Below are 12,834 nucleotides of genomic sequence, written 5' to 3'. Positions count from 1 at the left end.
AAATTGTAGGCAGTGTTTTGATGCAGCATATACGGTGGCCAAGTTGAACACAGCAATTTTTAATTTGCTGTTGATTAGGGATACATATTGGCTAGGACACCAGGCATAGCCCCCTGCACTCTTTCAAATAGAGCTATGGAATATTTTCTGCCCACCAAGGTTCAGCTGAATGCCTCATCCAAAATATGGCACCTCAGACAGTGCAGCACTCCCTCAGTACTGCCTGGGTTGTCTCAGCCTGAATCACGTGCTCATTGTTCCACTGGAGCAAGCTGAGAGGGAGTGATTGGAGGCAGCAGTGCTGCTGAGAGATTAATTGAATTGTTTATTTATTTAATTAGTCAGCTAGTGTGTGTGTTTTTTTGGCCTTTACTTTAGCAGTAGTATTTTAAGTTTAAAGTGAAAACTGGAAGTGGGCTGCTAAGGAGTCTGGGAAGGGTTTTTAAAGCGCGCAAAGTATAAAAGGTAGGTTGCAGTATACAGCGGGCAGCGTCGGGAGCGGGCAGTGTAGTGAGTGGGAAGCAGAGTGTGAGCTATAAGGGCTTTGGCTCACAGGGCTTAGGCACAAAGGGCGAGCAGGGGTGAGTTTAATTCATTTTTGCTGTTTCTACCTGGTACTGGCAAGGTATCTAGAGGGGATGGGTGTGCAGGCAGTGCTATGTTCCTCTTGCACTATGTTTGAGGTGAGGGACGACGACAGTGTCCCTGCTGATTACATCTGTGGGAAGTGCACCCATCTGCAGCTCCTCCAAAACCGTGTTAGGGAACTGGAGTTGGATGAACTTAGGATCATTAGGGACGCAGAGGTGGCCATAGACAGAAGCTTTAGGGATACAGTTACTCCGAGGAATGAAAACAGATGGGTGACAGTGAGAGGGGCTGGGAGGAAGCAGTCCGTGCAGGGATCCCCTGTGGTCATTCCCCTTAGCAACAAGTATTCCGCTTTGGATACGGTTGAGGGGGACAACATACCAGTGGTGAGCCGCAGTGAGAGGATCTCCAGCACTGTGTCCATCTCTGTGGCTCGGGAGGGTAAGGGGCAGAGCGGGAGGGCAATAGTTATTGGGGACTCGTTAGTTAGAGGGATAGATAGGAGGTTCTGTGGCAGCAAAAGAGACTCACGGATGGTATGTTGCCTACCGCATGCCAAGGTCCGTGACGTCTCGGACCGTGTCTTCCGGATTCTGAAGGTGGAGGGGAAACAGTCACAAGTCGTGGTACACATTGGTACCAATGACATAGGTAAGAGAAGGGACGGGGATTTAAAGCAGGAATTTCTGGAGCTGGGCTGGAAGCTGAGAGCCAAGACAAAACATGTGGTCATCTCTGGTACGTTGCCGGTGCCACGTGATAGCGAGTTGAGAAACAGGGAGAGAGTGCAGTTAAACATGTGGTTGCAGGGATGGTGTAGGAGGGAGGGTTTCAGATACGTGGATAATTGGAACACATTCTGGGGAAGGTGGGACCTGTACAAACAGGACGGGGTGCACCTGAACCAGAGGGGCACCAATATCCTCGGAGGGAAATTTGTTACGGCTCTTCAGGGGGGTTTAAACTAATAAGTCAGGGGAGTGGGAAAAGGAGTTGTAGTCCAGAGGTCAGTGAGGGTGGTGAGGTATTGGGGAAGTTATCAGGGTCAAGGGTGGGTACCGGTAGACAGGAAGGTGGGTTGAAGTGTGTCTACTTCAATGCAAGGAGCATCCGGAACAAGGTAGATGAACTTGGGGCGTGGATTGGTACTTAGGACTACAATGTTGTGGCCATTACGGAGATGTGGGTAGAACAAGGACAGGAATGATTGTTGGACGTTCCGGGGTATAGATGTTTCACTAAGTGTAGGGAAGCTGGTAAAAGAGGTGGAGGAGTGGCATTGTTAATTAAGGATAGTTTTACGCTTGCGGAAAGGCACTTCGAGGGGGATCTGCACACTGAGGTAATATGGGCTGAGGTTAGATATAGGAAAGGAGCGGTCACGTTGTTAGGAGTTTACTATAGGCCCCCAAATAGTAATAGAGATGTGGAGGAAGAAATTGCTAAGCAGATTTTGGATATGTGTGGGGGTCACAGGGTAGTTGTCATGGGGGACTTTAACTTTCCAAATATTGATTGGAACCTTTGTAGGTCAAATAGTTCGGATGGGGCAGTTTTTGTGCAGTGTGTGCAGGAGGGTTTCCTGACACAATATGTGGATAGGCCGACAAGAGGTGAGGCCACGTTGGATTTGGTACTGGGAAATGAACCGGGCCAAGTGTTAGATTTGGTTGTGGGAGAGCACTTTGGAGATAGTGACCATAATTCGGTGTCTTTTGTTATTGCAATGGAGAGGGATAGGGCCGTACGGCAGGGCAAGGTTTACATTTGGGGGAGAGGTAATTATGATGTGATTAGGCAAGAATTAGGGGGCATAAGTTGGGAACAGAAACTGTCAGAGAAAGGAACTAATGAAAAGTGGAACATTTTCAAGGAACAAATACTGGGTGTCCTTGATAGGTATGTCCCTGTCAGGCAGGGAGGAAATGGCCGACTGAGGGAACCATGGTTCACAAAAGAGGTGGAATGTCTTGTGAAAAGGAAGAGGGAACCTTATGCAGGGATGAGGAAACAAGGTTCAGATGGCTCGATTGAGGGTTACAAGTTAGCAAGGAATGAGCTGAAAAAGGGGCTTAGGAGAGCTAGGAGGGGACACGAGAAGTCCTTGGCTGGTCGGATCAAGGAAAATCCCAAGGCTTTTTACTCTTATGTGAGGAATGAAATAATGACCAGGGTGAGGTTAGGGCCGGTCAAGGACAGTAGTGGGAACTTGTGTATGGAGTTAGTAGAGATAGGCAAGGTGATGAATGAATACTTTTCTTCAGTGTTCACCAAGGAGAGGGGCCATGTTTTTGAGGAAGAGAAGGTGTTACAGGCTAATAGGCTGGAGGAAATAGATGTATGGAGGGAGGATGTCCTGGCAGTTTTGAATAAACTGAAGGTCGATAAGTCCCCTGGGCCTGATGAAATATATCCTAGGATTCTTTGGGAGGCAAGGGATGAGATTGCAGAGCCTTTGGCTTTGATCTTTGGGTCCTTGCTGTCCACGGGGATGCTGCCAGAGGACTGGAGAATGGCGAATGTTGTTCCTCTGTTTAAGAAAGGGAATAGAAATGACCCTGGTAATTATAGACCGGTTAGTCTTACTTCGGTGGTTGGTAAATTGATGGAAAAGGTCCTTAGGGATGGGATTTACGACCATTTAGAAAGATGTGGATTAATCTGGGATAGTCAGCACGGATTCGTGAAGGGCAAGTCGTGCCTCACAAATTTGATTGAGGTTTTTGAGGAGGTAACTAAGTGTGTTGATGAAGGTAGGGCAGTTGATGTCATATACATGGATTTTAGTAAGGCGTTTGATAAGGTCCCCCATGGTCGGCTTATGATGAAAGTGAGGAGGTGCGGGATAGAGGGAAAGTTGGCCAATTGGATAGGTAACTGGCTGTCTGATCGAAGACAGAGGGTGGTGGTGGATGGAAAATTTTCGGATTTGGAGGCAGGTTGCTAGCGGAGTGCCGCAGGGATCAGTGCTTGGTCCTCTGCTCTTTGTGATTTTTATTAATGACTTAGAGGAGGGGGCTGAAGGGTGGATCAGTAAATTTGCTGATGACACCAAGATTGGTGGAGTAGTGGATGAGGTGGAGGGCTGTTGTAGGCTGCAAAGAGACATAGATAGGATGCAAAGCTGGGCTGAAAAATGGCAAATGGAGTTTAACCCTGATAAATGTGAGGTGATTCATTTTGGTAGGACTAATTTAAATGTGGATTACAGGGTCAAAGGTAGGGTTCTGAAGACTGTGGAGGAACAGAGAGATCTTGGGGTTCATATCCACAGATCTCTAAAGGTTGCCACTCAAGTGGATAGAGCTGTGAAGAAGGCCTATAGTGTGTTAGCTTTTATTAACAGGGGGTTGGAGTTTAAGAGCCGTGGGGTTATGCTGCAACTGTACAGGACCTTGGTGAGACCACATTTGGAATATTGTGTGCAGTTCTGGTCACCTCTCTATAAGAAGGATGTGGAAGCGCTGGAAAGAGAGCAGAGGAGATTTACCAGGATGCTGCCTGGTTTGGAGGGTAGGTCTTATGAGGAAAGGTTGAGGGAGCTCGGGCTGTTCTCTCTGGAGCGGAGGAGGCTGAGGGGAGACTTAATAGAGGTTTATAAAATGATGAAGGGGATAGATAGAGTGAACGTTCAAAGACTATTTCCTCGGGTGGATGGAGCTATTACAAGGGGGCATAACTATAGGGTTCGTGGTGGGAGATACAGGAAGGATATCAGAGGTAGGTTCTTTACGCAGAGAGTGGTTGGGGTGTGGAATGGACTGCCTGCAGTGATAGTGGAGTCAGACACTTTAGGAACATTTAAGCGGTTATTGGATAGACACATGGAGCACACCAGGATGATAGGGAGTGGGATAGCTTGATCTTGGTTTCAGATAAAGCTCGGCACAACATCGTGGGCCGAAGGGCCTGTTCTGTGCTGTACTGTTCTATGTTCTATGTTCTAAGAAATCTGTAGAGTGGAATTTGAACCAACAAACATTTAACTCTGAGGTAAGAGTTCTCCCACTGAGCCACACATTTCCTTTTCTGCCTTTGATTAAATCAAATGTCCCTGAATTTATCGACAGGACATTAACCCGATCACCATGTCAACAGAAGAGGCACAGGTCGTAGCAAAGGTCAACCGCAGCATGAGGTTGATGAGTGCGGCAGAGGATATCAAGAAAGACCTGGAACTGATCATGAAGCCCTATGCCAACTGGGAGGAGTTTCTGACGCCTGGGCCCCTCTCCATAGCGATCTTAGGTGAGCTGATATTCATTTCCGCGGCGGAGGCATTCCAGGTGAAGCTCAGCACGGCTGGCAAAACGTTCCGCTTTTTACGACACCCAGAATCGTTCCATGCCTGTTTGATGCAGCTGTGTGACCAGGGATGGAAAGCTTTCAACAAAGCTCACAAAAATATGGACCAGATCCGTCTCTACTCCCTAACAGCCCCAAAGCACCTGGCCAGCGTGGTGCAGGTACTGACCCGCGACCCAAAGGTGATCAAAGCCATGTTGCCCAACCGCCTGAAAAGCATCAAAACGGTGGCGGAGCAGTGCCAGCGCCTGGCGGCCTCTGTGGAGGAGGAATTCACCTCACTCATCGAACTGGTCCAAGAATTGCTGGAATTCTGTGCCAGCTCCCGGACAGAGCACCATGCAACCCTGGACCAGGTCAAACTGACCCTAGCAGAGTGTCAGTCCCGGAAGGAGGCAGCAGAGAAGGAAAAGAAGAGGGTGGATTCTCAGTTCAGCAAGATGTGCGTCCAGATGGAGGAGGCTCATTCCGTGTACCGAAAGGCAGTGAAGATGATCCCCACTGGGAAAAACCTGGTTGGAGTTTACGTCACACAGTCTTTGCTTGACTTGACAAGCAGTCTTGCCATGGAGCTGGTGACGACGGGACTGACTGAGCCAGTGAGCCTGGCCATTGAAATCGCTGAGACAGCAGCACAGCACCTGAAGAAGAACATGCAGAAGAAGAAACCATCAAGCTCCCCAGACGAAGACGCAGACAGTAGCTCAGGGGACCCAACCAGCATCTATTTGAAAGGCTTGGAGATGGTGATGGCCAGCACCTTGCTTCATGACCTAGTTTCTGAGAGTGGGGCCATTGACATCAGCAAGTTGCCTAATGCCAACTCCCAGAACAGCAGCTCTGATTACAAGCTGATGTTTCAGAACAGCTTGGGCAAGATTGAGCAGGAGGAAAACTGCAACATCAAGAAAACAGCCCTGAAATTGTGTGAGAATGGGATCACAGCATCCGACCTTCTGGAGGAGGTCACTAAGTGTGAGAAGCCCAATGAGGCTCAATTGGAAAGTCTTGGCACGGTCATCAAAGAGCAGAATGCTAATGTTCTAAAGTTCCTTGCAGACATCAAAAAATCCACCAACGTTCCAGCCCTCAGTCCCCAACCACCAAATCTAACCAATGCTGCCGACCTGGAGCAGGTGCAAGAAGGTTTGTCCAATTTGGTCCTGGATCAAGCCCGCTTCAGAGTAGAACAAGCCAAACACCAATTGGATTCTACCAGAGAGGAGTATCAGAGAATGTCTGAGACAAAGGATAAGATGACTAAGGACCTTGATGAGATATTGATCACAATGACGAGGTGTCAGGTGAAGGAGATAGACTATGACACCACTCTCAAGCTGCTCAATATGGGTCTGGAGGCATTGAGCAAAGTCAAGGAGCAGTGGGCTAAGATGAACAACTTCTTCCAAATGGTGTCCAATCTGATTACAGTCTCTCTCAATGACACCCTAACGCAGTTCACCAGTGACAGCGAGGCTTACGAAGCATTCCCAGGATATTCCGAGGACTCTTTTGTTAAGGATGTGATCTACACAGAAGCCTTTCAGGCTTGTAACATTGCCAACCTGTGCCACATGATCTCAGAGACTTACGTCGAGATCTCTCAAAAGCACCTGAGGGACCAAATCTCCAGTTTGGAGACGTACATCAATTTGAGTCCCTCTGACCCGATGTTTAATGTAAAGCGCAGCAAACTTCAGGAGGATTACACAGCTTCAAAGGAGGCAGTTAACCAACTCATTGTGAAGAACAAACAGGAATTTGAGATGCAAATACAACAAAGGATTGATCACATCAACTCCACAATAGAGGGCATCCTGCCTCTTACAGAAGGACAATAGAGCAAGATACTCAAGCACAGTCTGAAGGAGGATCCCAAGTTGAACATTAAGATGCTCTAACTGACTGGAGACAGAATATGCAACAATGATTTGGAAGTAATGCTTTAAATTTTCCCTGATGTACAAAAGCAGACTGCATCTGCTTGAGGCTTGGGTTTGCAAATAATTTATCCTCCCAGAAGGAAAGAACAGTTTTTTTTCCTTCTGGATTAATTCCCTCTGCCACCAACTTCAAGGACTTTTGCACGTTGCCCAACAGAGAGGGAGCATTGGCTAGATTCATGGTCGGAGTTTGCTCCAGTTACACGCACTGTGTTGCTCTCTCCATGTGTTTCCCCGCAGTCTGTGTCCCATGTGTAAAGGAGAGCCGGATCCCAGCAATCCTCCAGGACACTAGTCCAGTAATTCACCTCCACTTCCTCCTTTGATTTGTGACAGCAGTAACAGTTTCATAGGAAGGCTTGTTCTTGTACAGTTTGTTCATGGATTCAGCCAGTCTTGCACCAGGCTGGTATGATTGCCAATTGCTGTAGCAAGCAAATCCACTCCAAGCTTCCCTCTAATCACGCACCGTCCTGATGGCCATACATTGCTGTACATTCATCATCATCATCGCTGAATCAAAGTCATAGAACTCTCTGAAAGAACAGACTTGCACTTACATAGCCCTTATCATCCCAAAGTTCCTTCCTGTCAATCGAGTGCTTCAGAAGTTTAGTCACTTTTGGTAAGCATTCGCTAATCTGTGCGCTGATCGTTCAATAAACTGTTTGGTGATGTTGCTGGAGGGAGACATATTGGCCAGGAGATTGAGCAGAGCTCCCTGGCTCTTCTAAATAGTCATGATGTGGAGATGCCGGTATTGGACTGGGGTGAACACAGTAAGAGTTTTAACAACACCAGGTTAAAGTCCAACAGGTTTATTTGGTAGCAAATACCATTAGCTTTCGGAGCGCTGCTCCTTCGTCAGATGGAAATCTGATTTCCACTCCATCTGACAAAGGAGCAGCGCTCTGAAAGCTAATGGTATTTGCTACCAAATAAACCTGTTGGACTTTAACCTGGTGGTGTTAAAACTCTTACTGTCTTCTAAATAGTGCATGGAATCCACTGTGAAACAGGTCATAGACTATCTAACATGGGATCTACTGTGAGGCAGACCAAAGACTATCAAACACAGGATCTACAGTGAGGCAGGCCATTTGCTATCCAACATGGGATCCAATGTGAAGCAGGTCATATATTATCTAACATGAGATTCACTGGGAGGCAGGCCAGAGAGTATCTAACATGCATTGACGATGCACCTTCTCCATACGAGTGGTTCATCAAGGCAGCTTACCACTATCTTCTAACAGCCAATTAACTGGGGCTGGGAAATGAATGCTGGCCTCACCAACAGCACCCACATCCCAAAAATAAATGGAACATTAACTGTCCTAGAATCCAGACAGTAAATTCAGAATATTACGAATTTCCACGCTTGTTATGCAAGTCTCGTGGCACTGCAGCAAGGTGTGGGGGTGTGAGCACAGGTGGTCTCCAGATGTGAAAGGATTTAAAATAAAAACATAGAAATTAGAAGCAGCAGGAGGCCATTCAGCCCTTCGAGCCTGCTCTGGCATTCATTTTGATCATGGCTGGTCATCAAATTCAATATCCTGATTCTCCCCATATCCCTTGATTCCTATAGCTCCAAGAGCTATACTAATTTCTTTTTGAAATCAGACAACTACATTCTGTGGGAGTGAATCCCACACATTCACCACCCTCTGGGAGAAGAAATTTCTCCTCACCTTAGTATTAAAAGGTTTACCCTGATCTTCAAACTATGACCCCTAGTTCTGGACTCCCCCACCATTGGGAACATTGTTTCTGAATCGACCCTGTCTAACCCTGCTAGAATTTTATAAGCTTCTATGAGATCCCCTCTCACTCTTCTAAACTCCAGTGAGTACAATCCTAACCGACTTAGTCTTTCTTCATATGACAGACATGCCAACCCAGGAATCAGCCTGGTAAACCTTTGCTGTGCTTCCTCTCCAGCAAGGACATCCTTCCTCAGATAAGGACAGCAAAACTGCACACAATACTCCAGGTGTGGCCTCAACAATATGCTATACAATTGCAGCAAAACATTCCGATCCCTGAACTCAAATCCTCACGCTATGAAGGCCAACATACCATTTGCCTTCTTTACCGTCTGCTGTACCTGCACGCTTACTTTCAGCAACTGACACACGAGGATACCAAGATCTCACTGATTATCCACCTCGCTCAATTTACACCCATTCAAGCAATAATCTGTCTTCCTATTATTGCTACCAAAGTGGATAACCTCGCATTTATCCACATTATACTGCATCTGCCATGCAGATGCCCACACACTCAGCATGTCCAAATTACGCTGAAGTATCTCTGCAACCTCCTCACAGCTCACCCTCCCACCCAACTTTGGAACATCTGAAAATTTGGAGATAATATATTTTGTTCCCTCTTCCAAATCATTAATATATAATGTGAACGAGTCACTGACTGCGAATCAGAAAAAAGACCCACTTATGCCAAGTCTTTGCTTCCTATCTGCTAACCAGCTTTCTATCCATCTCAAGACATTACCTGCAATCCCATATGCGTTAACTTCACATAGCAGTCTGTTATGTGAGACCTTGTCAAAAGCTTTCTGAAAGTCGAAATAAACCACATCCACTGGTTCTCCTCAGTCAACTCTACTAGTCACATGCACAAAGAATTCCAATAGATTCATCAAGCATGATTTCCCTTTTGGAAATCCATATTGACTTTGTCTGATTATCCCACTGCCTTCCAAATGCTGAGTTATGAAATCCTTGATAATGGACTCTGGCAACCTCCCCAGTATCGGCGTCAGGCTCACTGGTCTATCGTTCCCTGTTTTCTCTCGACCTCCCTTTTTGAATAGCGGACTTACATTAGCTACCCTCCAATCTGTCGGAGCGATTGCAGAGTCCAAATAATTTTGGGAAATAACCACCAATGGGCAGCATGGTGGCACAGTGGTTAGCCTAGCTGCCTCACAGCACCAGGGTCCCGGGTTTGATACCCAGCTTGAGTGGCTGTCTGTGCGGAGTCTGCATGTTTTCTCTGTGTCTGCGTGGGTTTCCTCTGGGTGCTCTGGTTTCCTCCCACTGCCCGAAAGATGTGCTTGTCAGGTGCATTGGCCATGCTAAATTCTCCCTCAGTGTACCGAACAGGCACCGGAGTGTGGTGACTAGGGGATTTTAACAGTAACTTCATTGCAATGTTAATATAAGCCTACTTGTGACAATAATAAAATAAACTTTAAAAACAATGGATCTACTATTTCCAGGGCCACTTCCTGAAGTACTCTTGGATGAAGATTATCAGGACCTAGAGATTTATCCACCTTCAATCCCATCAATTTCCCCAAAACCATTTCTCTGCTGATGTTGATTTCCTGAAACTAAAACTTGTTTCTCTCAGAACGTCTGGAAACAAATTTAGAAAAAGAAACACCTTTGGTTTTAATTCTATTTTAGGATTGCTAGAATTGCAAAAGTAAATTTGAGATGAACACACTCACATCACCTGAGGTAAGTGTTTGAGCGTAAAGTTCCCAGAAGGAATAAACCTATTTGGTCTTGCTAAGATGGCAGGTTCTTTAAATCCACAAATGATGCGCCATTGGTGAAGGTGGGTTATTTTCACCCCAGCTCAGAATCGTCCAAACTCTACGTGGGCTGTGAGTGTGGAAATGGGGAGGTTTGCCCTGGACAGGGGTTGGGGATGATAGTGTTGGTCTTCCGGAATGTTGGATGGTTACTATGTCCACCTCCCATAGCAACCAGTGGAAATTGAAATTGATGGGGGGTGGGAATGGTTGAGTTTTCAGCCCATCGTCCACATGCACAGCATCGATGGGGAATGTGTGCAGGCGTTTGAAATTTCCCAACAACTTCACCCAATCCTCAGCAAAGTACAGCGCAGGAACAGGCCCTTTGGCCCTCCAAGCCTGTGCTGATCATGATGCCCTAACTAAACTAAAAAAAGAAAACCTGCCTTTACTCGGTCCGTAACCTTCTCTTCTCTCCCTATTCATCGACCCATCCAGATGCCTCTTAAATGTTGCTAATGTGCCTGCTTCCACCACCTCCTCTGGCAGCGCGTTCCAGGCACCCACCACTCTCTGCGTGAAAAACTCTCCCTGCACATCTCCCTTAAACTTCCCCCTCTCATCTTGACCTTATGCCCCCTTGTACTTGCCTCTTTCACACTGGGAAAAAGCCTCTGACTATCCATCCTATCGAGGCCTCGCAAAATATTTTAGACATCTATCAGGTCTCCCCTCAACCTCCGTCTTTCCAGTGAAAACAATCCCAGTTTATTCAACCTCTCCTCATAGCCAACACCCTCGAGACCAGGCAACATCCTGGTGAACCTTCTTTGCATTCTCTCCAAAGCTTCCATGTCCTTCTGGTAGTGTGGTGACCAGAACTGCACGCAATACTCCAAGTGTGGCCGAACCAAGGTTTTATATAGCTGCAACATGATTTCCCAACTCTTGCACTCAAATTTCCAAACTCCTGTACTCAAATTTCCCAACGCTTGTATTCAAATTTCCTAACTCTTGTACTCAGTATTGTCTAATGGCACTGTTACCAGCTGAGACCAAAAGAACAAAGAACAAAGAACAATACAGCACAGGAAAAGGCCCTTCGGCCCTCCAAGCCTGCGCCGCTCCCTGGTCCAAACTAGACCATTCTTTTGTATCCCTCCATTCCCACTCCGTTCATGTGGCTATCTAGATAAGTCTTAAACGTTCCCAGTGTGCCCGCCTCCACCACCTTGCCCAGCAGCGCATTCCAGGCCCCCACCACCCTTTGTGTAAAATACGTCCTTCTGATATCCGTGTCAAACCTCCCCCCACCTCACCTTGAACCTGTGACCCCTTGTGAATGTCACCACCGACCTGGGAAAAAGCTTCCCACCGTTCACCCTATCTATGCCTTTCATAATTTTATACACCTCTATTAGGTCTCCCCTCATCCTCCGTCTTTCCAGTGAGAACAACCCCAGTTTACCCAATCTCTCCTCATAACTAAGCCCCTCTATACCAGGCTACATCCTGGTAAACCTCCTCTGCACTCTCTCTAAAGCCTCCACGTCCTTCTGGTAGTGTGGCAACCAGAACTGGACGCAGTATTCCAAATGTGGCCGAACCAACGTTCTATACATCTGCAACATCAGACCCCAACTTTTATACTCTATGCCCCGTCCTATAAAGGCAAGCATGCCATATGCCAATAGATTCATCAAGCATGATTTCCCTTTTGGAAATCCATATTGACTTTGTCTGATTATCCCACTGCCTTCCAAATGCTGAGTTATGAAATCCTTGATAATGGACTCTGGCAACCTCCCCAGTATCGGCGTCAGGCTCACTGGTCTATCGTTCCCTGTTTTCTCTCGACCTCCCTTTTTGAATAGCGGACTTACATTAGCTACCCTCCAATCTGTCGGAGCTATTGCAGAGTCCAAATAATTTTGGGAAATAACCACCAATGGGCAGCATGGTGGCACAGTGGTTAGCATAGCTGCCTCACAGCACCAGGGTCCCGGGTTTGATACCCAGCTTGAGTGGCTGTCTGTGCGGAGTCTGCATGTTTTCTCTGTGTCTGCGTGGGTTTCCTCTGGGTGCTCTGGTTTCCTCCCACTGCTCGAAAGATGTGCTTGTCAGGTGCATTGGCCATGCTAAATTCTCCCTCAGTGTACCGAACAGGCACCGGAGTGTGGTGACTAGGGGATTTTAACAGTAACTTCATTGCAATGTTAATATAAGCCTACTTGTGACAATAATAAAATAAACTTTAAAAACAATGGATCTACTATTTCCAGGGCCACTTCCTGAAGTACTCTTAGAACATAGAACATAGAACAGTACAGCACAGAACAGGCCCTTCGGCCCACGATGTTGTGCCGACCTTCATCTGAAACCAAGATCAAGCTATCCCACTCCCTACCATCCTGGTGTGTTCCATGTGCCTATCCAATAACCGCTTAAATGTTCCTAAAGTGTCTGACTCCACTATCACTGCAG

The 12,834-nt window shown here is 46.8% G+C and overlaps 1 protein-coding gene across 1 annotated transcript in view; it reads left to right on the top strand.

Annotated features, from left to right (window-relative positions):
- The window catches only part of LOC144504275 (uncharacterized), a 30,662-nt gene extending 19,351 nt beyond the window's left edge, over nucleotides 1–11,311 (top strand). The window contains exon 3 of the mRNA XM_078229372.1: nucleotides 4,662–11,311. Coding sequence (XP_078085498.1) covers nucleotides 4,680–6,737 — 2,058 coding nt within the window. The 5' untranslated portion in view covers nucleotides 4,662–4,679 and the 3' untranslated portion in view covers nucleotides 6,738–11,311. The remainder of the gene's footprint in view (nucleotides 1–4,661) is intronic.
- The last annotated feature ends 1,523 nt before the right edge of the window (nucleotides 11,312–12,834 follow it).

Source organism: Mustelus asterias, chromosome 15 (assembly GCF_964213995.1).
Source record: "Mustelus asterias chromosome 15, sMusAst1.hap1.1, whole genome shotgun sequence".
Lineage (NCBI taxonomy): Eukaryota > Metazoa > Chordata > Chondrichthyes > Carcharhiniformes > Triakidae > Mustelus > Mustelus asterias.
The sequence above is the reverse complement of the archived record's forward strand: the minus strand, read 5'-3'. Positions and strand labels throughout refer to the sequence as shown.